At 43.2% G+C, this 27,443-nt stretch overlaps 1 protein-coding gene across 1 annotated transcript; it reads right to left on the bottom strand.

The window, feature by feature from the left end:
• Positions 1–7,253: 7,253 nt before the first annotated feature.
• LOC110529383 (apolipoprotein B-100) lies at positions 7,254–22,899 on the bottom strand. The gene is made up of 26 exons (XM_021611527.3): positions 22,802–22,899; positions 22,420–22,464; positions 21,251–21,363; positions 20,973–21,118; positions 20,593–20,740; positions 19,989–20,141; positions 19,368–19,492; positions 19,150–19,235; positions 18,576–19,026; positions 18,334–18,451; positions 18,063–18,209; positions 17,581–17,822; positions 17,250–17,472; positions 16,964–17,137; positions 16,660–16,863; positions 16,295–16,462; positions 15,819–16,024; positions 15,527–15,709; positions 15,285–15,415; positions 14,982–15,183; positions 14,689–14,861; positions 14,371–14,546; positions 14,136–14,251; positions 13,625–13,998; positions 8,691–13,372; positions 7,254–8,561 (listed from the first exon to the last, which is right to left on the bottom strand). The coding sequence occupies exons 1-26, from the start codon at positions 22,854–22,856 to the stop codon at positions 7,470–7,472; spliced, it is 9,933 nt and encodes a 3,310-aa protein (XP_021467202.3). The 5' UTR covers positions 22,857–22,899; the 3' UTR covers positions 7,254–7,469.
• Between the last annotated feature and the right edge of the window lie 4,544 nt (positions 22,900–27,443).

The raw sequence follows: 27,443 nt of genomic DNA, 5'->3' as shown, positions 1-27,443 counted from the left end.
CTTGGGGGTCAACTAGTCATATGTCCACAGAAAACATTGTTATTACAATTTAGTAACCATGTACAGTACCAGTCAACAGTTTGGACACACATACTCATTCAAGGGTTTTTCTTTATTTTTACTATTTTCTACATTGTAGAATAAAACAGAAGACATCAAAACTATGAAATGACACATATGTCGTAACCAAAAAAGAGTTAAACAAATCTAAATATATCTTATATTTGAGATTCTTCAAAGTAGCCACCTTTTGCCTTGAAGACAGCTTTGCACACTCTTGTCATTCTCTCAACCAGATTCATGAGGTAGTCACCTGGAATGCATTTCAATTAACAGGTGTGCCTTGTTAAAAGTTAATTTGTGGAATTTCTTTCCTTAATGCGTTTAAGCCAATCAGTTGTGACAAGGTAGGGGTGATATATAGAAGATAGCCCTATTTGTCAAAAGACAAAGTCCGTATTATGGCAACAGCTCAAAAAACAAAGATAAACGACAGTTCATCATTACTTTAAGTCAGTCAATCCGTAAAATGTCAAGAACTTTAAAAGTTTCTACAAGTGCAGTTGCAAAAACCATCAAGCACTATGATGAAACTGGCTCTCATGAGGACCGCCACAGGAAAGGGAGTCCCAGAGTTACCTCTGTTGCAGAGGGTAAGTTCATTAGAGTTGGGGCGGCAGTGGTTAGAGCATTGGACTAGTAACCGGAAGGTTGCAAGTTCAAACCCCCGAGCTGACAAGGTGTCATTCTGCCCCTGAACAGGCACTGTTCCTAGGCTGTCATTGAAATAGGAATTTGTTCTTAACTGACTTTAGTTAAATAAACTTTAGTTAAATAAATAAATCATCAGCCTCAGAAATTGCCTCAGAAATTGCAGCCCAAATAGATGCTTCACAGAGTTCAAGTAATAGACACATCTCAACATCAACTGTTCAAAGGGTTGCTACTTTGAAGAATCTAAAATATATTTAGATTTGTTAAAATGGTTGGACTGTGTGAATCAGGCCTTCCTGGTTGATTTGCTGCAAAGAAACCACCACTAAAGGACACCAATAATAAGAGGAGACGTGCTTGGGCCAAGAAACACGAGCAATGAACATTAGACTGGTGGAAATCTGTCCTTTGGTCTGATGAGTTCAAATTTGAGATTTTTGGTTCCAACCGCCGTGTCTTTGTGAGACACAGAGTAGGTGAATGGATGATCTCTGCAAGTGTGGTTCCCACCGTGAAGCATGGAGGAGGAGGTGTGATGGTGTGGGGGTGCTTTGCTGGTGACACTGTCACTGATTTATTTAGATTTCAAGGCACACTTAACCAGCATGGCTACCACAACATTCTGCAGCGATACGCCATCCCATCTGGTTTGCGCTTAGTGGGACTGTCATTTGTTTTTCAACAGGACAATGACCCAAAACACCTCCAGGTTATGTAAGGGCTATTTGACCAAGAAGGAGAGTTATGAAGTGTTGCATCAGTTGACCTGGCCTCCACGATCACCCGACCTCAACCCAATTGAGATTGTTTGGGATGAGTTGGTCCGCAGTGCTCAGCATATGTTGGTAACTCCTTCAAGACTGTTGGAAAAGCATTCCAGGTGAAGCTGGTTGAGAGAATTCCAAGAGTGTGCAAAGCTGTCATCAACGCAAAGCTGTCATCAACGCAAAGGGTTGCTACTTTGAAGAATCTAAAATATATTTAGATTTGTTAAAATGGTTGGTTACTACATTATTCCATACAGTATGTGTTATTTCATAGTTTTGATGTCTTCACTATTATTTTACAATGTAGAACATAGTACAAATAAAGAAAAACACTTGAATGAGTAGGTGTGTCCAAAATGTTGACTGGTACTGTATATCCAAGTAGTATTTAATTTTTATAGGAGACACACACTGGCCAATAAAACTTAAATTATGCTGTGTTCAGATGGCTGTGACATTACTGTGCTTTATGTGGTGGGAGCCTGGGAGGGTCTCCACAGATGACAGCATTGGAGCATCCATTGGAGACATACCATTTTCTTTCTTTCCTTTCCCCCTGACCCCCTCCAAGGACAGCTGGGCTCTTTTGTGTAACATAACGATCTTGTTGGGGGAGGGGGGTTCTCAAAGGGTTGCTTTTTTTCATTTGCAATTACTTAGAAGTCACATTCTTTACTATAGAGTTCTGTTGCTGGACCCTTTGTTTACGTTCAGGAAAGGACACAATGTACCCACTGGATCTCTTCCATATAAACATTTCTTCCTTTCTCCTTTTTTCATATATAATCATGTATGATTTAATTCTTCCTGAAGGATAGGCAGAAAACATGGTTTTCATGGTTAAAACAAGTTTAAAGAAAGCTATTGGGTCTGGTTCCAAATTGAGGAAGTCTGCCTTCGGATACTACGATCTTAAATGTTCCAATAATGGGGTTTTCCCCCATGTAACAGGCAAAGTAGAGGACACTTTTTTGGTAGGGATGTATTTCTTATCTCAGTCCTAGATAAATTCATCAACAAAAGTAAATTGGTAGGAAACAAACTAAAGTATGTAACATTACGCTGCATAATCTCTGCAATAATACAGAGATTAGTGCATCTGTGCATTTCCAGGTTGATTTAAACTAAAACCTCAACTCAGCAAAAAAAGAAAAGTCCCTTTTTCAGGACCCTGTCTTTCAAAGATAATTCGTCAAAATCCAAATAAATAAACAGATCTTCACCTGTGGAACGGTCATTAAGACACAAACCGCTTACAGACGGTAGGAAATTAAGATCACAGTTATGAAAAATTAGGACACTAAAGAGGTCTTTCTACTGACTGAAAAACACCAAAAGAAAGATGTCCAGGGTCCCTACTCACCTGCGTGAACGTGCCTTAGGCATAAGGCAAGGAGGCATGAGAACTGCAGATGTGGCCATGTCAACAAATTGCAATGTTTGTACTGTGAGACGCCTAAGACAGTGCTACAGGGAGACAGGAGAGACAGCTGATTGTCCTCGCAGTGGCAGTCCACGTGTAACAACACCTGCACAGGATCGGTACATCCGAACATCACACCTGCGGGACAGGTACAGGATGGCAACAACAACTGCCCGAGTTACACCAGGAACGCACAATCCCTCCATTAGTGCTCAGACTGTCCGCAATATCCTGAGAGAGGCTGGACTGAGGGCTTGTAGGCCTGTTGTGAGGCAGGTCCTCACCAGACATCACCATCAACATTGTCGTCTATGGGCACAAACCCACCGTCCCTGGACCAGACAGGATTGGCAAAAAGTGCTCTTCTCTGACGAGTCGCGGTTTTGTCTCACCAGGGGTGATGGTCGGATTCATGTTTATCATCGAAGGAATGAGCGTTACACCGAAGCCTGTACTCTGGAGCGGGATCGATTTGGAGGTGGAGGGTCCGTCATGGTCTGGGGCAGTGTGTTACAGCATCATCGGACTGATTCTTGTTGTCATTGCAGGCAATCTCAACGCTGTGCGTTACAGGGAAGACATCCTCCTCCCTCATGTGGTACCCTTCCTGCAGGCTCATCCTGACATGACCCTCCAGCATGACAATGCCACCAGCCATACAGCTCGTTCTGTGCGTGATTTCCTGCAAGACAGGAATGTCAGTGTTCTGCCATGGCCAGCGAAGAGCCCGGATCTCAATCCCATTGAGGACGTCTGGGACCTGTTGGATCGGAGGGTGAGGGCTAGGGCCATTCCCCGCAGAAATGTCTGGGAACTTGCAGGTGCCTTGGTGGAAGAGTGGAGTAACATCTCACAGCAAGAACTGGCAAATCTGGTGCAGTCCATGAGGAGGAGATGCACTGCAGTACTTAATGCAGCTGGTGGCCACACCAGATACTGACTGTTACTATTGATTTTGACCCTCCCCCCCTTTGTTCAGGGACACATTATTCAATTTATGTTAGTCACATTGAATCTTATGTTCATACAAATATTTACACATGTTAAGTTTGCTGAAAATAAATGTAGTTGACACTGAGAGGACATTTCTTTTTTTGCTGAGTTTAGTAACTAAACTCCACTTTGTATCTCGGAATAGTATCTAAAATGAAATGAATGGAAAGTTTTAATTGGAAAAGCAATAGAGAATTCAAGGGAACAATTGCCAGCAGCAGGACCATCAATATCTAATCAATGGATCTCCATCCCCCTATGTGCCAACGGGTTTCCCATTTATATGACAAAGAGTAACATCAGACTGTTCTTGTAAATCACAGGGAAGTTGGGATATTAATATCAGTCGTCTTTATGGCTACTACGTATAACAGAGAATTGATAATTATTAACAAAGACCTCTAATGACCTCATAGTCCCTCAATTGAAAGCCTAACATTGAGCTAGCTAGGCCTACACCACAGTACAGCAACTCTCCACTATTTTCATCTCCAACTACAAAGGACACTCCACTTGATACTCTGTTTAAACGCTCCAGTGAAGATGTTTAAAATTACAAATGCTTTTAAATCCAGCCCCATGAAATAGTGTGTGTACCAGGAACAGCAGTTCATGACCTTGCATGCAAGAATTTAACCCATATATCAATTACACAGATAATATTCTAAACAACTACACCAATGGATCACAGTGTGTCGTAATACATTTTACATTGACATTTTAGTCATTGAGCAGACACTCTTATCCAGAGCAACTTACAGGAGCAATTAGACTTAAGTTCCCTGCTAAAGGGCACATCGACAGATTTATCACCTAGTCGGCTAGGGGATTCAAAACAGCGACCTTTCGATTAATGGCCCAATGCTCTTAACCACGAGGCAACCTGCCACCCATTATAATAGTGACGGATGCTGATACAGTTTTAGAAGTTCCATTAGGAGGGAGTTGAGGATTTTACCCACTGGCTTTACAGCACTGGGCATGCCAGTATCATAACCAAGGACTGTGGAAATTACAGTAAAACTTCTCTCCAGAGACACGCTAGCAATGACGTCATTTTTGTCTGCCATAGTTTATATTTAGACCATAGGATTTCATTCAACTTAAGGGTGGGCATGTTTGTTGAAGAAAGTTACATCAGAATGTATATGATGGAATTCCATGAGATTGTAAGGTTATTAATTATCTGATGGATACAAATCTGATGATGCAGTGAAATATCTTAATATTGTTCAGTGAAGTACTGTGAAGGACAGTACGTTTTGATAGTTAAGAGAGTGTGTTGTAAAAGTTTGTATAAATTCCTTATTTTTCTGGCTTTTGAACAAGTTTGTGTCAGGCTGTATAATCCCTCATATTAAGAAATAATTAAGTTTCTTTCTCATATTTAGTGTATGACTCCTAGGCCATTGGAAACACTCAATTGGTTTTTGGCTGCAACAGCATCTCCTACAGCTACTGAAATATTGCACTGTGTAAAAGTAAAACATTTGAGTAAAATACACTGCTCAAAAAAATAAAGGGAACACTAAAATAACACATCCTAGATCTGAATGAATGAAATATTCTTATTAAATACTTTTTTCTTTACATAGTTGAATGTGCTGACAACAAAATCACACAAAAATTATCAATGGAAATCAAATTTATCAACCCATGGAGGTCTGGATTTGGAGTCACCCTCAAAATTAAAGTGGAAAACCACACTACAGGCTGATCCAACTTTGATGTAATGTCCTTAAAACAAGTCAAAATGAGGCTCAGTAGTGTGTGTGGCCTCCACGTGCCTGTATGACCTCCCTACAATGCCTGGGCATGCTCCTGATGAGGTAGCGGATGGTCTCCTGAGGGATCTCCTCCCAGACCTGGACTAAAGCATCCGCCAACTCCTGGACAGTCTGTGGTGCAACGTGACGTTGGTGGATGGGAGCGTGACATGATGTCCCAGATGTGCTCAATTGGATTCAGGTCTGGGGAACGGGCGGGCCAGTCCATAGCATCAATGCCTTCCTCTTGCAGGACCTGCTGACACACTCCAGCCACATGAGGTCTAGCATTGTCTTGCATTAGGAGGAACCCAGGGCCAACCGCACCAGCATATGGTCTCACAAGGGGTCTGAGGATCTCATCTCGGTACCTAATGGCAGTCATGCTACCTCTGGCGAGCACATGGAGGAGCACTGTGCGGCCCCCCAAAGACATGCCGCCCCACACCATGACTGACCCATCGCCAAACCGGTCATGCTGGAGGATGTTGCAGGCAGTAGAACGTTCTCCACGGCGTCTCCAGACTGTCACGTCTGTCACATGTGCTCAGTGTGAACCTGCTTTCATCTGTGAAGAGCACAGGACGCCAGTGGCGAATTTTCCAATCTTGGTGTTCTCTGGCAAATGCCAAACGTCCTGCACGGTGTTGGGCTGTAAGTACAACCCCCACCTGTGGACGTCGGGCCCTCATACCACCCTCATGGAGTCTGTTTCTGACCGTTTGAGCAGACACATGCACATTTGTGGCCTGCTGAAGGTCATTTTGCAGGGCTCTGGCAGTGCTCCTCCTGCTCCTCCTTGCACAAAGGCGGAGGTAGCGGTCCTGCTGCTGGGTTGTTGCCCTCCTACGGCCTCCTCCACGTCTCCTGATGTACTGGCCTGTCTCCTGGTAGCGCCTCCATGCTCTGGACACTACGCTGACAGACACAGCAAACCTTCTTGCCACAGCTCGCATTGATGTGCCATCCTGGATGAGCTGCACTACCTGAGCCACTTGTGTGGGTCTCATGCTACCACTAGAGTGAAAGCACCGCCAGCATTCAAAAGTGACCAAAACATCAGCCAGGAAGCATAGGAACTGAGAAGTGGTCTGGTCACCACCTGCAGATCCACTCCTTTATTGGGGTTGTATTGCTAAATGCCTATAATTTCCACCTGTTGTCTATTCCATTTGCAAAACAGCATGTGACATTTATTGTCAATCAGTGTTTCTTCCTAAGTGGACAGTTTGATTTCACAGAAGTGTGATTGATTTGGAGTTACATTGTGTTGTTTAAGTGTTCCCTTTATTTTTTTGAGCAGTGTATATAGTTGTTGTATTGTAGCTAATTATGTTTCTAAATAGATCAAGTACATTACATAACACAATTACATAAACAATACATAACAGTGTATTATAGTGTATTATCATAGTACATTTTATTGAATTAAAAAGCTGTTTCATAAGGTATTTGACCAAAATCAGAGAGACCCACCAAGAACCCAAGACAACATAGGCTTGATCTGTTAATGTTATTGATCGTGGCCGAGCAAGATAGATGTAAGGTTATGAATGGGTGGGGAGTGATATAGAAAAATGTATCTCGTCATTTGCATCAAATGGTCTTTATTCATGTTTTTCTTTCAAGTTTTTAAAAAGAACAAGACACATAGGGAGCAAAATTAAACCAGTCAAGTTGGCTGAATAATAAACTAAATTAGTAACTTACAAAAAATAAATGGAAATGCATTATAATATGAATAGGCTACATGAAAATAACAGTTATGTTTGCAAGTTGAAAGCCAGTGAATTGGGCATATATGTTTTACATGTTAAGCTGAGCAATGAATGGAATAGGAATTTCAATGTCCATCTGTTTGTCACTCACTGTCACAAAAGACTCAGCATTTCTGGTAATGTCCTGAAGGAACTCGGTGACCTTGGTGTGGATGGCATTAATACTCTGAATCACGGAGTCAATCCAAGCCTCGATGTCAGCATTGAGCTGCTCAATGGACATTTCAGCAAAGAGGTCGCGATATTCTCGGATAATTCTCTTGGCTTCCTCGATCTGCTGTGCAATATCAGACATGGCATGGGAGTCGATGGCTTTGCTGAAGACGTCACTCATCCACACGGTGAGTTTCTCCATATCCTGAGATTTCAGGGAGACAATGAGCTCTTCGGTTTTCTGCACGGTTAAGCGCAGGAATGCAGACAGCCTGCTCACAATATCCTCCAGAGGGACATCTCCGACTCTCTTCACAATGATGATCACCTGCTTCTGAATCTTCTCAATGGCAGCCATCAGGTCATCCAGGATTTCTCTCCCACTAACCAGGTTGCTGGAGCCAGGAAGTGTGAATTTGATGTTTCTGATCTGTTCAAGGAGAGCTGCACCATGGTAGGCAAAGAATTCTGGAACCTTCGTCATAGCTTCCTCAACCAATTCAGCAAATGATCTACTCAGTTTCTGGTAGGCCTCAAGACCGGACATCTTTCCCTCAAGTCCAGGCATCTGGAACTGGGTCTCTCTCAGGAACTTGATGGCAGCATCGAGCAAAACCTGAACATTCTTCTGGTACTGCCTGAGGACGAAAATGACACTGTTGGAGAGCTTGTCTGTGATGGCTGTAAGATCCATAGCTGCAATGTTTTCTGCAGCCCTCTTGTAGATGACCTTGCCCTGATCCGTGATCTGTTCCATACTACCCTCAAGCCTGTCGGCTATCTTCTGGGGAGCAGACAGGATATCCTCCATGCAAACTGCTGACATGATCTCAGGCACCTTCGCCTTCACTACCAGGAGCATCTCAGTGGGAACCTCCATATTCCAGGTGGTCTGAATGTTCAGCTTCTCAGAGTTGATCACAGACATTTTCAGGGCCATGATCTCCACATCAGTGGTGGGTTCAGACTGCATGAGAGAATGAAAACAGAAACAGAAATAAGTGAGTGAAACAGTATTGTAACATGCTCTACATGGCTGTCATGAACACATTGCAAACAGTACTTATCAAGTCATTGAAAAGTACACAAGTCTTACCGGGTATCTGCCGTAGAGTCTTCCTTTCACTTGGGGTGGTTTCTTGGCCTGCAGCTGGAGTCCTAGGAGTCCGGCATTTGGAGAAGACACAGAGATGATGAGGCCTTCCTGGGCATTTCCAAAGACCTCCTGGTTGACTTCCAGAGTCCAGAGGGTAGCTGTATTTGTGATGGAGGCATCCATACCATCGCTATTGAGGCTGATGGTGCTGTCATGGCTGCCCTCAACATACATCGCTTCCAAATTCAGGATAGAGGCCAGTTTCAATCCATTGTTCCTGTTCAAGGTGGCGCTACCATCAATCTTGGCCTTCAGAGCATCAAACTCAGAGGTGGAGGAAGCGTCAAATCGGACAATGATGTCATCCTGATTGAGGACAGCAGCATTTGCCTTCACTGTCAGCACAGCTGTCTTCATGGAGAACTCGTAGGTCAGGTCACCGAAGATAGGGATCATGATGTTGCTCTGCATTTTGGGCAGAGTGATTTTTGGCAGGGTCAGCTTGCTAAGAGCAGATGGAACATGCATAGTAGGCATTGTGATGAGACTGAAGTCAGGGACAGGAATGGTGAAACCAGACACTTCAATATTCAGCACTGGAACTATGTGTGCCGGAACAGTGAGAGTTTTGGGTAGCTCAATGTTGTATTTCTCGTACTCTGCCTTTGCCTGGTCAAATGAGGTAGAGAGAATGGCAACAGCCTTGTCCCTTCCAACGATCATGTTCTTGTTCAGACTCCTGGTGTGCTTGTTGATGGCATTGAAGATTGGATCCATGTCAATGCCAATGGTGATCATCTCAGGGTTCTTCTTGTATGTGAGCTTGGTGTCCATGTCAAAGGTCTGCTGAGGTGTGGTCAAGAGCACACTCAGACCGGTGTCCTCCCACAGAGAGAACTCAGTCCTACCTATGAATTCTACAGCTCTCTTGGGAATGGAGATGGGCTCCTTCAACGCATCAAGGTTCACTTCTCCATTGATCTGGGCGAAGACGTGGACTTCCTGCTCACCGTTGTCCATTGTGAAGTAGTGTGAATATTTGTACTGGTTGAATCGTGCAAGTCCAGTCCAGCTAGCCTGCTGCACTCCAGAGTTGAGGGTAAAGGCAAAGTCATTCTGAAGATCAATCTTTCCAGTCAGCTTGAAGGGAAGCGCAATCTTGGTGTTTTCCTTGTTCTTGGTATCAAACACAAACTCATAGGGTGTAGCGATGAAGTTGATTGAGTTGGAAATAATTCCCTCAACTTTGCCTACCAGCTCTGTGTTGCAGTAGGCAGTTACCTCAATTTTCAGATCCTGCACCTTAGCCTCTGCTTTCAGCTCAGCAACACTGCTTTTGATGAAGGGAGTTTCGGTCTCAGTGTTGGCTTCAATGATGATGTGACTGAAAATGCTGGCTTCAGCATTCACATTCTGCTTCATTTTCAGGTTGTTGGTGTCGGTTACCCCAGTGAAGATCAGTTTGACAGTGTTGAGGTTCATTACAATCTGCATGTCATACTGGTGGGTTCCTTCATCGGAGTAATCCTGGATGGCAGATTTACCGTTACCCTCATTGGTAAGAGTCAGAGTGACAATGCCACCTTCCAGGAGAGCAACTGCCTTCTGGGTTATGGCAGCCTTGCTGAAGATGTTGAGAAATGGGAGGTTCACATTGTGGTTGTAGGTAGTCTCCAGTGTGGTAGAGACTCCATTCTCCATGTCGAAGAAGGCATTGCTAACCAGCTCGGCGGTGTAGGGCTCAGTTGTGGCCTTGGCATTGGTCTTGGAGGAAGCCTGGACTGATGTGCTGTAGAAGGCAACTGTTCCTTGGTGGTCCACGGAGAAGTCTGTGTGCACGATCTTGATGTTCTCAGAAACAGACAGGTGGCTCATCTTGGGCACAGCAATGTCAACTTTGGCATCCAGGGTGTAGGCGAACAGATCAAAGGTAGAAGTGGCCTGAGATTTGAGGATAGCGTAGAACTCTGGTGTCACTTCGCTAGTTGTGGCATTCCGGAACTCAGCATTGGTGCTCATAATGTAGTCAGGTGAGATGACACTGAACTCTCCGTTGAGTTTTCCGAAACAGGGGACCCTGCTCAGTTCGATGACTTTCTGTTTCAGCTCCTCGGCGAATGTGTTATAATCAAAAGACCTGATCTTCTCTGTCAGTCTATCGAAATAGACACTGATGTTGTCTACCATTTGCTTGAAGTCAAAGGCATTCAGTTCATTTACAAACTCATTCACATGTGCCATGATTTTGTTCAGCACGGCTTGGATATCAATAGACTTAAGAGCATTGCTTGCTGACTGAATGTGTTCTCTGAGCTGGTAGGACTTCATGATTTCCACAACCTCATCCATGATGTTCTCAACCATCTTTTCAACCTCGTAATTGGACAGGATCTCTTCAATTTTGGTGTAAACAGCATTTATCTTGCCAGTGATGTCATTTTTCTTGATCCACCTCATAATAGTGTCCCTGATTGACTTCAGGACATTCATGATTTCTTCAGTGGGAATCTTGGCCATCAGTGTAGGAATGTGGCTTTCAATGGAATTGATGAAGTTCTTCAGGTCCTGAATGAACAGGTTGATGTCGAAGCTCTCAACAACTTGTTTCAGTTCACCCACTTTCCCCTGGATCTTTGCTCTAATTTCGTATTTGGTGTCAATATCTAGCAGCAGGCCTTTGCTGTTTTCCATCGTCATCATCGTGGCAATTTTGACTTGTTCAATGACTGCAGGGAGATGCTCAACAAATGGCAGCAGAATTAAATGGCTGTCAACATTCTTCTCGTACTTCAGGGAACCAGAGATGGCGTATTCCTCGTTTTCACCGGCCTTGTTCAAGATGGTGGTGAAGACAGCTCCTGTCATCTCCATTCCCGTCGTTTCAGCATTGTTCAAGGCGCTAAGCTCTTGGTTGAATTCATGGTTATTCAGTTTGGATGTCATCTTCATTGAGGCATACTGCTCCTGAGGAGTCAGACGACTGGTGATCTTGTTGTCCAGGTTGGTCTTGACAGAGTCTCCATTTTCCAGCTGGAGGCTGGTGGAGGCCTTGCATTCGTGGGAGTGGGAGAAAGCCAGGGGCTCTGCCTTCAACAGGAACTGGTTGAACAGCTCAATGTTCTGAATTCCAAACATATTCGGAGTTCCGTTGGAGTTGAATAGAGCAGAAATGTCAACCATGAATGGCTCAGCGACAACGTTGACAGTGCTGTCCAAGTTCAGTGCTTCAGAGTTGATGCTAGCCACGCTGTTGAACTTGGTGGACAGACCAACAATCTCGAGGTCAGTGGTGTGTGTCATCTGAGAGAGTGCATATTTTCCATTGGTGTTGCACTTAGCAGTGGTGGTCATGTCAGCAAAACTGATCTCATAAGTGTGCTTGAAATTGGCCTCTTCGGAAGAGACTCCCTTCAGGCTGCCGGTCAGTTCCATCTTGTAATCCTCTACCTTGAACATAGCCTCGTTGACAAAGTTAATCTCTGTGATCTTGAGGTCGTTTTTCACGTTCACAGCAACACCCAAGCGCTGAATGTCGACAGAGATGTCGTGCTTGTAGGTGTTCTCCTTGTTGAAGAAGTTCTCAGTCTTGGAGCGGAGGGCCAGAGATTTAAGAGTGAGAGTCAGGCTGTGTGTGTTCTCAGTCTCCATCTGATTCAGTTCAGCGACCAGCTTGTTGGTGAGGGCCAGGCCGTATTCATTCACCTTCAGGTTCACTCTGTTCATGGTGTTGGCATCGAAGAGATTGCCCTTGAAAATGCTGTTTAGGTAGACCTCAGAGCTTGCCACTTTCCCCTCCAAGTTGAGGTTGGCGGTGGTCTCCCCAAAGGCCCCCTTGGTGTTGATGGACACATGGGCCCCGGTGGTATCGACTCCACCATTGAAGACATTCTCAAATGTTATGGGGCTGCTTTGGGCGGTGGTGGTGGCACTTGTTGCTAGACCTTCCTTGTTCAGCGTCAGAGCAGCCTTGTGGAAGGCGCGGCTGCCGAGGACGTTGACGGAAGCGTCTGCATTGATCTCTAGGCTGGCGGGGTTCAGAGCTCCGGAGAGCAGGGAGTAAGCACGATTCTCAGTATCATCAGCCTGGTTTTCTACCCTGATGATGGCTTCATCCCTGGAGGCGGTGAAGTCCACTTTGCTGCGGATCATTTTCTCTTCAGCCTTGGTCACAGAGTCGGACTGGATCGTCAGCTGGGCCTCTTTGTAGCTGATGCTGAACTTGGTGGTGTGCTTAATGGGGTCGTTGTTCAGGTTGGTATTGGACTCAATCAGAAGCTGCTCATTAGCATAGCCGGCCTTGAGCTTGTTGACAATCTCCAGGATTGGGGAGTTCACCCTCAGTGTGGACTCGGCTCTGGCTTCTTTCTTCATGTGTTCGAAAGAGAAAGATTGGGAATAGGTGGTGCTGGCAGTCACGGATCCAAGGGTTACACTACCATCCATGTTAGCATCTCCAATGAGCATGTCAGAGGCCAAGGAGGCCTGCGAAGTGATGTCCAAGGATGTCTGCAGACCCAGAGGGCTGAAGACCTGAATCTTGTGGTTGCCTGTGGCTCTCACTTTGTCTGACACACTGACAGTTTCCATTACCTCAAAGCTGGTGTCAATGAGCTTGTGGCTCAGGGAACCATTCAAAATCGCATTCAGAGAGTCTTCTGGCACGTCAGTGATGAGGGCAGTTCCTGTAATGAGACAAAACAAGGGACATGAAGTCACTATAGTACACACAAGGTAAATCAGTCAAACTGACTCAAGGTAGGTTATATTGTATAATCTAATTTGAAGTTATTATGTAACATGTTTCTTCCTTTCCAAACATGATAATATGGCGATCTGTAAAACTACTAAACATTTATGATTTAGAAGTTCAATTAACTTTTGTTAAGGTTATAAAAATAAAAAAGGTAAAAAAAAAGTTAAGAGAAAAGGTTTACCTTCAGATGTGAAAGCGAGGAGTTCAATGGGACTGTCAGCCACCACCTTAAACTTGGCAATGTAGCTGGGGCTCTCCACAGAGTTGTTGCCACCGGAGACCATTCCCTCCCAGTTATAGTAGTTGCTGTTCACCTTAGCAGACACTTCAACCATCCCGAAGAGTGGCACAGTGAGCTTGTAGTCATTGGGGATGGAGAAGGTGGGGACCTGGACCTCCTTGGAGGCAAGCTCCAAACCGACCTGGGGCACGGACAGATGTGGGGTGGTCAGCATGGCAGGGATCCTCAGCTCCTCAGATGACTTTCCTCCGAATGGCATGGGGATGGTGATGGTAACACGGTTCTTGTTGAACTGGTATTTGAATGTGCTCTCACTGTTGAAGGAATGAAATAATGCAAATAGTTTGTTACTATCAGACTATGATACTGGACACTGACATCACATAGAAAATTACAAGGCTCTATAAAAAATAGACCCCAAAAAGAGTTTACCGCTTTCAGATGTACTTACGATTTCAGGAACAGTCTTTCGGGCATTGTGGGCATCGCCAGCTCTGGCATGTTGTCCTTCAGTGTCTCAACCATGGGAACATCAAAGGTGATCTTGTCCATCCAAATGTTGATGGCCTGTTAAAAAACTATTTTGTTATGCGTTGATCTGCCACCATTGGTTTGACTTCTATGGAAGAATAAAACATGAAAAGAATTGAGGAGACTGTACGAAAAGGATTTGGGTGTTGTCTTACCTCAAGAGATTCGGTGAAGATTTGACGCAGTTTCATGTCGGTCTTGACCACCTGCTTGTCCAGGATGTCCTCAGAGAGCTGCTTCAGCCATGCCTGGAGGGCTTCGGTATGAGGGATGACCTTTTGGATCTCAGAGCCCATGTCGGACATCAGCTGAACCTCAACCTTGTTCTCATCTAAAAGGAAAACATGTTGTATTATTAGTACATTCAACTTTGAACCTTATGTCTATTGCATACTAGTCAAATAAACATACCACATAAAGATAGACCTCCTCCCTACACAATGGTGTATTATGAATTTGTAGAATCAGCGTACCGTATTTGAAGATGACTCCCTGAATGGAGGTGGTCTCGGGGAGCTTGATGTCACTCCTGAGCTCCAGGGTGAGTTCCTCTGCACTCTTCATAGTGGCAGTGATAACTGCGTCAGTCTTGAGGGCAGGGACTACCAGCTGGACCTGCAGCATACTGTCGCTCATGGCCTCAAGCCTGGAGGGAAGAAAACCATCAGAATCTCTTAGTGATTCAATTGATTTCCAACATGTGCTGATCTATGAAGACATGCACCAATGAATGTGGCTAAAGGGGAGGGCTTTTGCGTTTACTTACTTGGCGCGGCCAATTAGAGACAGCTGAGGGATGTTCTTGTTGGTGATGTCGATGGTGATGGACTTTCCATTGGCTCTGCTGTCGGTGAGACCAATCCTGATTCCAGCCTCCACATCATAGTCGGGGATCTGGACGTTGGTGGTCAGGATGTTCCTGTTCCTGTTGTACTTCATGGTGGCGGTGGCCTCAGTGGGTTTAGCACCTAGGGAAACAAGGAGGAAGAGAGTGAGTTGATTTTAACCACTGACTCACACCAAACAGTATGAACCATGGGAAATGTAGTGCTTGGACAGATGTTCCTACCCTCCGCTCTAAGTGTCATCCTCACGGTGTCAACCTTCTGGCGTCCCTCCTTTCCCTCGCTAAGGAGGTCATAGGCGAAGGTGGCAGTGTACTCAGAGACCTCGTCAGTGGGCTGGATATCAAGAGCAAACCTAGAACAGAGAGACTGTTGTTCAGTATGATGCTAGTTTGATCTTCATACATGGTGCGTTAGCAATATCCTTCCATAAACACATCCAGACTCCCTCAAATGTTGTACTTACTTAGTCTCTCCATTGAGAGGGAAATAAGGAGCAGCAGCGTTGTCACCAGCTAAGTTGTAACGGACGGTGGTGCAGTACTTCACTCCAGAGAAGAGAGGGTTGCAGTTCACGACGTTGGTCCTGCCCTCATCCATGGAGGGGATCAGAGTAGCCTGACCAGAGGTAACTGTCAGCATTCTGTTGCTGTTGTTGAAGAAAAGCAAAAGAACAAAAATAAATAACAAATCATGTGACTTTTGATACATTTACTCAATTGAAAATTAGAATTTGTTTTGGTTGTTTTTTTATGTACCTGACTCTGAAGAGCTGGGTGGAGCCCTGAGGAGCAGGGATACCCAGCTTGATCTGGTTCTGCTCCATGGTGATCTTGGCGTTGACGGCGCTTTCGTGGTACATGTTGGTGTGCATCTCCACAACGGAGCTGGTAAACTCAGGGATGTGTACTCCCATCTGGGTCACAAACTCCACTCCCACAGAGGGCATGAAGGACACTTCCTGCTGTTAAAAGATAGCAGTGAGAGGCCCATTAGAAAACTCTTATGTATAAATGCCTTCATTATTATAAATGTTTCATATATTATTATTACAAATGTTTATTACAAATACTTGAGAATTTGTATAAATGTCTACAAACAATTCGATACAAATGTATTAACAGTATGAAAACTACTGTTACTAAAAACTCAACAAAAAATGGAATTAGAATCTTGTGAAAGAATGTTGATTGAGTGCAGGAAGATAGCAGAGAACAGTGAGTGAGATATTTACCATGTTGCGGTGAAAGCGCAGGCCACCCTTAGCTCCAGGAGCAAAGGTACCGGACAGAGAGAACTTCAGAGGGAAGCCAGAGGCAGTCGACAGGGAAAACTTGTTGTCCATGAAGATGTAATGGGCAAACACTTCATTGTCAGTGCCTGCCACCATCTTCTGCATGAACTAAACCCAGGAAGAAATGTAATCAATGACAATAACAATAAATACATGTAAAACATACCATTCAGCAGATGGAGATCCAAGCGACAAGTCATACATTCTTGAACATTTTTATAAACATTAAATTGTTCTTAGCTGGAAATAAAACAAGAGGGTTCTTCACACTTGGAGATACACATATATGTAAACATGTGAATTACCTTTGTGGGCATGTCCTTGAGGAGGATCTCAGCGTACATGGCTGCGTATTGGGCAATGCCCTTCAGCTCGCTGCCCTTGATGTATCCAAGCTCAGTTCCCATGATCCTTAGATAGGCCATGGCTTCAGGGGACTCCTGAGCCTGCAGATCCTTTGCCAGCTTGTTGAAGTTGCGGATAATCTCCCTCATGATGTTTTCTGGGACCTGAAGAAAAGATTTGAGAAGAGTTAACAATGACAATCGTAACACAAAATGAATGCAGTGGAGTAATATAGATTTTTTTTACAAGATGTGTGGTAATCACCTTTGTTTTCTCATTCTTCAATGGGGCAGCGAAGTTCTTCAGAACCTCGTTCACCTGGTCTGGCATCTTGTCTCCAGCCCAGTACATAGCCTTGGATACGGTGTCAGGGAAGAACCCGCTCTTTCCGAACAGAGCCTCAATGGTTGGCTCAAAGTCTTTTCCCTCCATGCCAATCTATAGACAAAAAAACAGTCAATGCAATGTAGAGTGGATATAACAAAAATCACACTACAAACCTGTTATTATGAGTTACTAGACATAAAAACATCTTTCTGTTATTACATACCTCCCACATGTCCATGTTATAGCCGAAAGCCTTTAGGGTAGTCTCAAGCATGATCTCCTTGGGCAGTTGGCTGGTGGGATCAAAGATCATGTTTCCTTGCATGCTGGTCTTCATGTTGTTCATGGCAGCATCCATCTTGTAGTTGCGAGACATAGTAGTGTAGTCACCATGAGTGGTTGCAATGGTAGGGTCAGCGAGGACATCAAGGATCTTTTCGCCCAGCCTGGGGATTAGGATCACAGAATATTAAAGATCAGTACTAACACTAGATACTTAACTTTTTTTGTATAATATTATGACAAAGTCTGTTTCAGATTAAATGTATACATACTTTATGGTCTCGGGGTCATTGGAGTGGATGATGTTGTAGATGTGAGAGGTCACGAAGGCCTTGACTTGCGCATTCTGCTCCTGGACGTCTGGTTTCTGCTCCTGCATCGACGCCTTCAGTATTTTCTTCACCATCTCCAGGTCACTTGCCTCAGGTGTCCTCATCAGAATCAGGTAGGCTGCCAGTCTCTTCTGTACGGCACCCTTAGCGTATGAGCTCACCCTCTGGAGGTTAGAACGCACCTGGAAAGGAAAAACAAAATGGCAGCTAATTAGTCCATTTTTGAAAGGAGAATGTGTGCCACAGTATAGCAGTGCATGGCCCTTATTCACGTCTCAGAGTAGGAGTGCTGATATAGGATCAGCTTGTCTATTTATTTAGATCATAATGAAAAACATTATATGGGGACCTGATCCTAGATCAGCACTCCTACACTCCTTTTTAGTCCTTCAAGTTAATTTTGGAGTTTGAATATAGTTTACCTCATCGGTCACAGACATGCGCCTGAAGGCCTGGATGGCAGCGAGCTGGACCTGCAGGGTTGTGGTGGGCTGTCTCATGCACTTCAGCAGGGTGGTCTTCACGGTAGCGTCGGCGGCCTCCATGGCTTCTCCTATGTTGCCAATAATCTGGAGTCCATAACAAATAAAGAGAGAGAGAGTCAGATAAGCAGTCAAAGAAGTCAAGCTTTCCATGTCATGTGATTAGGTGGGAAGAAGAATCTAATTAGTTGAGCAACAGGTGACAACATACCCTCAGGGTCAGGAAGGTCAGCTCCTTTTCTCCAGCACAATCAGCACCCAAAAGGGAGACAAGGAACTCAGACACAGCAGCAATCTCGGGGGTGACTTTGCCCTCAGCCTGGTAGAGCCTAGTAACACAAAACAAGAGGGTGGCAATGAACATTTGAACCATAATGTTTATTAAACTAAATTGAAACCGTCAGTCATTGTCTATCAGTCAATAACCAAGTAGAGTATACATTTTGGACTTACTTTCTGACGACATTGCCTAAAGCAAACATGATGGGCTTGCTCTGTTTGTACTGAGCCATGCTGAGCATGTCTTTGACAAGGAGGCGGGAGGGGTTGGGCAGGAGTCCCAGGGCATAGACGGCGGCGTCGACTTCCATAGCTTCAGGCTCGAAGGTCCTGAGGTGCTGGAGCATGGCGCTGCTACACTCAGGAGTACCGCACTGGGCCAGGGCCTGCCAGGTCAGGGCGTCCGATACGAACACCATCTCAGGGACGGCAGGGCTCATAGCCTCACCCTTCAGTCCCCGGAGCTCAGACACAAGTCTCTGGAAGGTGCTGGCGCGCTGGTGGCCCTGGTTGGTCTCGGACAGGGTGCTCAGTTCCCTCAGGGTGGCAAGAGCAGCATCTGCTGTCTGGACGGCAGCTTTGTCCTCAGCAGCCTCCATGGGTAAACCCTTGAGGTTGGCCTCATCTTTAGAGGGTAAGATAGAAGACATTTAGTTTTAAAGGTCATTCTGTAAAGGCTGCCTGGTACAGTACACATTCTGTTTATCATTTGAGTAAAATCAAAATTTTGACCAGTGTCAATTCTTACTGTGGTTGAAAACTCTTTCGTTGATCTTGCTAGTCTCCAGGAGAGTCAAAGTCTGTTTGACCAGTGTTGACACTCCATACTCAGTCCTGCATTTAGGAAGAGGATTGAAGAACATGTGACGAATTCTAAACTGCCCTGGGTAAAATCTGGGCTAACATCATTGCAGACTCAGTATTCCATTCATAGGATTAAACAGATTTGAAGTTGCCTGGATTTACTGGTGGGAGAAAGGCAGGAAGATGTGCTTCTCCGTGCAGGATCCAGCAGTCATGTGCTTCTTCTGGTTGTCAAACTTGTAGTTGCAAGTCTGGGTGCTGCTGATCAGCTTGGACAGTGGGTATTGCTGTTGACAGGGAAGCACAATTAAACACTGTCAGGAACAATAATCATGATGGGTTTATGGTGTAAATCAAGGTTCCCCAACTGACGTGATTTTATTTGTCCCCCCAAGTACTTTTTTTTTTTTTTAAGTAAAAAAAGTTAGTTATATATTTTTTAATTGTTGGCCATAAAATACTAAAAATGTGATTTTAAGTGATTTTAATTTGGGAAATCTGCTCCAAAGTATTTCCAACAATAATAGAGAGATATGTGAATGTGTACAAATGTAAGCAATGATGATGTTTTAGTCAAATATTTTAATCTGTTTGGGCATCTTGCGGTAAATTTGCAGTCAACAAATTATTTGCAATTATGTTCGGGCCCCGTGACCATCCACTCAAGAAGAAAATTGGCCCGTGGCTGAATTTATGATGTGATATTCTATTAAAATGTAATGCTTAATCGAAGAATGACCAAATGTTAAAGTTCTCTTTTTGCACATTTCCCCTCCCTCTAACCATGCCAGAGATGATAGCCAGGGGGCTGGTGTGGTCCCTCTGGGCAATGAAGCTGTCGCATTTGGACAGGTCCCTGGTGATGGTCACGTCAGTGGCGATGTCTTCTTTGGAATTGACAGCGAAGTTGGTGCCACAGACTCCATGAAGGGTGGCCTGAACGTTGAGAGAGTTTTTGTTAAAGTAAATGACGAACATACATCCATTTCGATTATTAGGTTAACACAATATACTTCGGTTTCTGTGATTCCTTGTCACATGACTGGTACCAAGAAGGATATTTAGAGATTATAGATCTAGAATGGTCAACTCAATAAGATGGACACACAAAGTTTTGAGATGAAGCTATGAAGGACTTTGACCTGCAGCTTTATCTATGGTGCAGTCATTCTAGGTAGTCATTGTAACAACTAGTTGTTTGGTATTTATCACCCTAGATTGCGGCATCTTATCTGTTTATTATGTCATTTGTATCTTGATACATCACAAACAAAATCAAATTGCCTTGATGACCCAGACCTATATGGACCTGATGACTGTTATGTCACGTCACTGACTAATTGGCTGTGAGCTGGCAGGTGAGGAAATTGCCTTGGTCAGCTCTTACCATGTCCTTGTTCTTCTCTTCCTCCAAGGCAGGCACGATAAGGGCTGAGACGATTCCCCTCTTGATGTTTAAGATGGTGGTGGTCTCATCCTCCTCAGGGAAGAGTTTCACACCTGTCTGTCCCTCAACCATGACCTTCAGGGTGTTCCTGGACAATAAAGGAGTGATCATCTTATTTCGTATACTCTTATTCTGAAATGAAAAGGAATCTCCGCACATTCAGGATCAATGCACAATTTTCTATTTATTTACGTTGATCTTTCGGTAGTCAAACTTCCATTAGAGCCACTAAGTATACTCTTATTCTATCATCAAGGGTTATCAAGCAATAGAAAAGGTCTGTAAATCGCTGTGGGATAAGAGTGACGGTGATAGCGTACTTCGCCATGGCAGCCTGGAAAGCCTCAGCATCAGCAGCGGGCGCGAACACAGCGGAACCCTCTGTGTCGACGTGGACGACCTCGCTCAGGGAGCACTCTGGGGTGCGCAGGATGAAACTGCATGTTTGGGGCACATCAATTTCGACCTGTGAGAAGGGGAAAAGGAACGGTCAGAGGACTGTCCCTTTAATGTCCCCTTCTGTAAGGGAGGAATGGAAGTTGAGTGAGAGCCCGGAAGAGTTGCTGGAGGGCTCTGGGCTCAGCTGTCTGTCACGTACCTTGCAGGTTACTTTAGGGCCATTCTTGAGGTTGGTAGCTCCATTTACGCCATTAAGTGTCTCGGCTTCATACTGGTACAGAAATCTTCTGAAGTTCTTGAACCTCTTTGCCACTAAAAATAAGGGGGCATAAATTACTAACGTTGCAATTATAGTTATGAGAAAAAGGGAGCAATACGTAGGGACATGTTATGAAATACATCTAATCTCTAGTGAGATAAGGAGTTCTGGACTCTACCTTTCGTATGATAAAATTGATAGTGTTGACATTTGGCAAGTCAACATGACACTGATCGATGATCTCATCATTGAGTTCAAAGTCACACATTTCAGCTGAGACCAGTGCAAATTGAGTAGACCTAGGTGAAGTAACGTTCCCTAGAACCGTTGTGAGTACTAGACTACAAGGAGTTGAAACAAAGATTTGCCTATTCCTCAATGGTTTTAACAAGCAGTGATAACTTCTCAGAAAATCACTCTCCTTTTTTGTTTGATATTCTGTTTTGGGTTCTGATGACGTCAGAATTAGTGTACGAAAATTATCAGAATTTTACCAGAGAAAAAGCTAAGCATAAGTTTTGTCCCATCCTGTTCATTCACTCTTTTTAAATGTTTGCAAATTAAGTAGTCTATAGGCGAATTCACAAAAATTCCATATCAGAGTTGTATTGACAACTTGCTTAGTATCTTAGTCTGGAACACCATGTAGCTATTTTAATTGTAATCCTGGGGTGAACCTAAATAGCTACAGACAGTAGCTAGCTAGCAAAGTCAACCTGATAGTGAATGGCGATATCATCAAAAGTGTCCAAAGTCACACATTTCAGCCGACCAGTGCAAGTTTAGTAGGCCTAGGTGAATTTTAGCAATGATCCCTAGAGTTGTTGTGATTAGGCTACAAGGAGTAAACGTTATAATAAGGATGTGCTTATTCCACTATGGTTTTTAGTGGAGTCTGGAAGAAAACATATTTTTATTGTAATCCTGAGGTAAAACAAAATCCCCTGAAGCTTGATTCCTAGCTAGCAAGCAATATGGTTGTTTCTCCTCTCTTCTCGGTGACATTTTGCAACTTGTTGAAAGTTGAAAACCCATTTTCCCCTAGAGACCATTATCTACTGGAAGATTACCTTCATCTAACATTTAAATAAATAAAAATAAAAACTTACAGAGACAAGTTGGAGATTGTCCCTCAGAATTCCCAATATCTTGCTCTGTGAATAATGAAAATAAAAAAGGATTAGGAAAAAAGTTGAAATACCAGTGCACAGAACATCATCCATTACAGCAATTGTCTGTCTGTAAAATGTATTCAGAGTATCTGCATATTTTCATTATATATATGTATATATAGGCTTATATGTCGATGACAATTTAAAAAAGTGTATGTAAGCTACCCAGAATTAGTTATATCGTCTCTTGTTAAATGTAGACCTATTTCAACACAACTGGATGCTTGTAGCACAAAACTACCAAAAAGTTGTGTAGAGAATGAAAAGCATGTATTAAAAATGGACCTCAAAAACAATGTGTAAATTGCGCTGTACTTACGGGCCAAGGCATAGGTGCCTAGCAGCAGCAGAAGGCAGAGCTTAGTATCCCCCATGATGGGTTGGAAGAAGCTCTGTAAGCCTTCGGGAGAGAAGAAGAGGTCTCTTCACTCTTTCAGTAGACTGATTCCTCTGCTTTGGCTCTCTGCTTTTATAGTTCTCACAACCCTCTTTCAGAGATCCAGAACTGCCAGAGTGCCGCCCTGGTTCCAGAGTTCAGGCAGTCCTTGTGGCAGGGCAAAGGTAGGCCTAACTCATTTCACAAACACTCCCAAGACTTGTCAGCACTGGACTTGATTGGACTCTCTGATTGTATTAGATTAGCTTTTTATTATTATCATTTTTATTTTATTCATAAACTAAGGTTTTTCATGCTTTAGAAACAAGTGATTGAAGTAAGGGGTTGTAAAATAAACTTGTGTATTTTTTTTTTACATTGTCACTGGTGTTCAAGCACTGTAGCAAATTATTTATAATTGTTACACGGGATTTACTGTACACCTGTTCTGATATGTGTTGTATAGATTCATGTGGTCAGATGAGATTGGTGGCCTACTCAGAACATGCCTACTAACATGAATGATCTACTCTACCAACCCAAATAGGTTAGTTGAATGGATAAATGTGTATTTTAGTCATTTGTTTGCTGTATGCTTAATTATACTTCCCTGAAATTCTATCTACAAGACCCTGAATGCTATTTTTCCAACTGAATATCATATGTACACGTTTATAATGGACAGAAGTGTAAACGGAGGCCTTGTAATATGTACATTAAGATAAGGCAACAGTAACACAACCACATTTCAGATGATTAATATAGCGCCCCCCCTTGGGCCAATCAAATGTATTTTGTAAATGCCGGATCTCTATGGCAAGATGCATCATTTACCCAAGTTGAGTTAAAATCAGGCCAGTGGTGTCTAACATATCGTGTGTGACTAACGTATGAATGGATGGAGACGGATGCATAGTTCCCCCTTTCACCTCCATAAAGAAATCTATGAACCTCTTTGATCAGGATTCCCACAGAAGTGCACTCAGTCAGCGTGATGATATTGGCTAGAGTGAGAAGATAACATAATCAGGCAGGCGAACATAATGTGAAGTTGCATAAGTCCTTAAAAGAGTAACCTCAGGACTGCAGAACACTATTATGTACAGAAAATATTTTGAGTAAACATTTAAGGCTTCATAGATAGCAGTCATAATTCTAAAAAGCAGGATAAGAGAAAAAGTAGTCATGGAAAACTTTGACTCTCATAGTGGTTCAGTGTGCACACTTATATACACTTCAATGACTAAATCAACTGGGATAGAAATAATTGAAATTACATCTGAAAATGTAAAGAAATACACATTAAGTCAATGTTTATTAACTTACTTCACAGTTGATTTTATGGCAAATTGAAAACTAGAGGTGATCAAGTTTGTGCTGATACAAAGCCTTTTTATTTAATGGTACTCTTTTAGGCATGAACAATGACTACATGAGTGATTAGGCAACATTAACAATAGGTTTATGCCTACATTAAGCGTTTAAAATAGACCAAGGAGCTCAGAAAGGGACACACAGAAGGGACATACTGTTGGTCCCATACAGACTAGGGTTGAACATGGGTTGTAGGCATCATTTTGAATTAAAATGTATTATACCGTTCATTTGTGTTGGCATGAACACTTTGCACAACTGCTGTTGTGGCAACACTTGAAAAATGTTCCTCCCCCTCTCCTAGCACCCCTCCTCCCAAAAAACCCCACCAACAACAAATAAACAAACAAACAAAACAACATCAGAACAAACACACAACAACACAACTACCAACACAGTGGTGTAAAGTACTTAAGTAAAAATACTTTAAAGTATTACTTAAGTCGTTTTTTGGGGTGTCTGTACTTTAATATTTATATTTTGGACAACTTTTACTTCACTACATTTATTTTCTTTAGCAATGTCCCTTTTTCTTCATACATTTTCCCTGATACCCAAAAGTAATCGTTACATTTTGAAAGCATTGCAGGACTGGAAAATTGTCCATTCACACAATTATCAAGAGAACATCCCTGGACATCCCTACTGCCTCTGATCTGATGGACTCACTAAACATACATGTTTCGTTTGTAAATTATGAGTGTTGGAGTGTGCCCCTGGCTATACATACATTTAAAAAACAAGAAAATATTGCTGTCCAGTTTGCTTAATATAAGAAATTGGAAATATTTTATATTTTTACTTTTGATACTTAAGTATATTTAAAAACAAATACTTTTAGACATTTACCCATGTAGTATTTTCCTGGGTGACTTAACTTTTACTCAAGTATGACTTTTGGGTACTTTTTTTCAAACTGTACCTACATGCATTTTTACAAGGAAGTAGCATTGGGCTCAATCACTTTCTTAAAACCTCAAACTCTGATGACCTCTGGTGGCATTTTCTAAATGACCCATAATATTGTATGCTGCCTGTTATATCTAGCTTAGATGTAGAAGAACGCACATCTGAACGGTTTCACATTATACAGTGGCTTGCGAAAGTAATCACCCCCTTGGCATTTTTCCTATTTTGTTGCCTTACAACCTGGAATTAAAATGGATTTTTGGGGGGGTTTGTGTCATTTGATTTACACAACATGCCTACCACTTTGAAGATGCAATTTTTAATTTGTTTTTATTGTGAAACAAACAAGAAATATGACAAAAAAACTGAAAACTTGATCGTGCATAATTTTTCACCCACCCAAAGTCAATACTTTGTAGAGCCACCTTTTGCAGCAATTACAGCTACAAGTCTCTTGGGGTATGTCTCTATAAGCTTGGCACATCTAGCCCCTGGGATTATTGCCCATTCTTCAAGGTAAAACTGCTCCAGCTGCTTCAAGTTGGATGGGTTCTGCTGGTGTACAGCAATCTTTAAGTCATACCACAGATTCTCAATTGGATTGAGGTCTGGGCTTTGACTAGGCCACTCCAAGACATTTAAATGTTTCCCCTTAAACCACTTGAGTGTTGCTTTAGTAGTATGCTTATGGTCATTGTCCTGCTGGAAGGTGAACCTCCGTCCCAGTCTCAAATATCTGGAAGACTTAAACAGGTTTCCCTCAAGAATTTCCCTGTATTTAGCACTATCCATCATTCCTTCAATTCTGACCAGTTTCCCAGTCCCTGCCGATGAAAAACATCCCCACAGCATTATGCTGCCACCACATGCTTCACTGTGAGGATGAGGTTCTCGGGGTGATGAGAGGTGTTGGGTTTGTGCCAGACATTTGTTTTCCTTGATGGCCAAAAAGCTCAATTTTAGTCTCATCTGACCAAAGTACCTACTTCCATTTGTTTGCGGAGTCTCCCACATGCCTGTTTGCTTATTTGTTTCTTTAAGCAATGGCTTTTTTTCTGGCCACTCTTCCGTAGAAGCCCAGCTCTGTGAAGTGTACGGCTTAAAGTGGTTCTATGGACAGATACTCCAATCTCCGATGCGGAGCTTTGCAGCTCCTTCAGGGTTATCTTTGGTCTCTTTGTTGCCTCTTGATTAATACCCTCCTTGCCTGGTCCGTGAGTTTTGGTGGGCGGCCCCTTCTTGGCAGGTTTGTGGTGGTGTCATATTCTTTCCATGTTTTAAAAATGGATTTAAATTGTGCTCTGTGGGATGTTCAAAGTTTGGTAAAATGTTTTATAACCCAACCCTGATCTGTCCTTCTCCACAACTTTGTCCCTGAGCTGTTTGGAGAGCTCCTTGGTCTTCATGGTGCCGCTTGCTTGGTGGTGCTCCTTGCTTAATAGTGTTGCAGACTCTGGGGCCTTTCAGAACAGGTATATACTTACACTGAGATCATGTGACACTTAGAATGCACATAGGTGGACTTTATTTAACTAATTATGTGACTTCTGAAGGTAATTGGTTGCACCAGATCTTATTTAGGGGCTTCATAACAAAGGGGGTGTATGTACGCACCACTTTTCGTTTTTTTTAAACAAGTTATATTTTTCATTTCACTTCACCAATATGGACTATTTTGTGTATGTCCATTACATGAAATCCAAATAAAAATCAATTTAAATTACAGGTTGTAATACAACAAAATAGGAAAACCGCCAAGGGGGATGAATACTTTTGTAAGGCACTGTATATCACTCTCGTTTAATGACACGTGCCACTCATTCTCACAACCCATTCATCCATAAAGCAGCACACTGTTGTAAGCCATAACGTCCAGCACGTCGTACCATACATAACATTTCCCCCCCTTTCCAAAACCAGGGACTGGTACCATATATAAAAATGTCCATAGGGCAAGAACCTTGAGTGATACATGAAAGAAAAGTTAACCCTTTAACAGAAGAGGTAAACAATGACTCTCCAAACTAGCCAGTTCAGTCCATTAACCTGGAGGTTGACTAAGACACCTAACGGAGCTAAGTCTAAAAGGCATGCGTGTGTATCTGAACACGCCAGCATGTATGACAAAGGCCGTGAGGTCTCTGCTGGCTGGGTGGAAGGGCACCTGAAGGTAACCTGACGCAGGTCGAGCTTCGTGAAGACCCTGGAGCCATGAAATTGTGCGGTCAGTTGGTGGATAGCCGGCCCACTGTCATCTCTCAGTGTGAACCCCAAGCCTGTGAAGAGGTCAAGGCCCAGGAGG

Source organism: Oncorhynchus mykiss, chromosome 8, assembly GCF_057628025.1.
Source record: "Oncorhynchus mykiss isolate SJ-2025 chromosome 8, ASM5762802v1, whole genome shotgun sequence".
NCBI lineage: Eukaryota > Metazoa > Chordata > Actinopteri > Salmoniformes > Salmonidae > Oncorhynchus > Oncorhynchus mykiss.
Note: the sequence above shows the minus strand (reverse complement) of the source record. Positions and strands in the feature narration are given on the sequence as shown.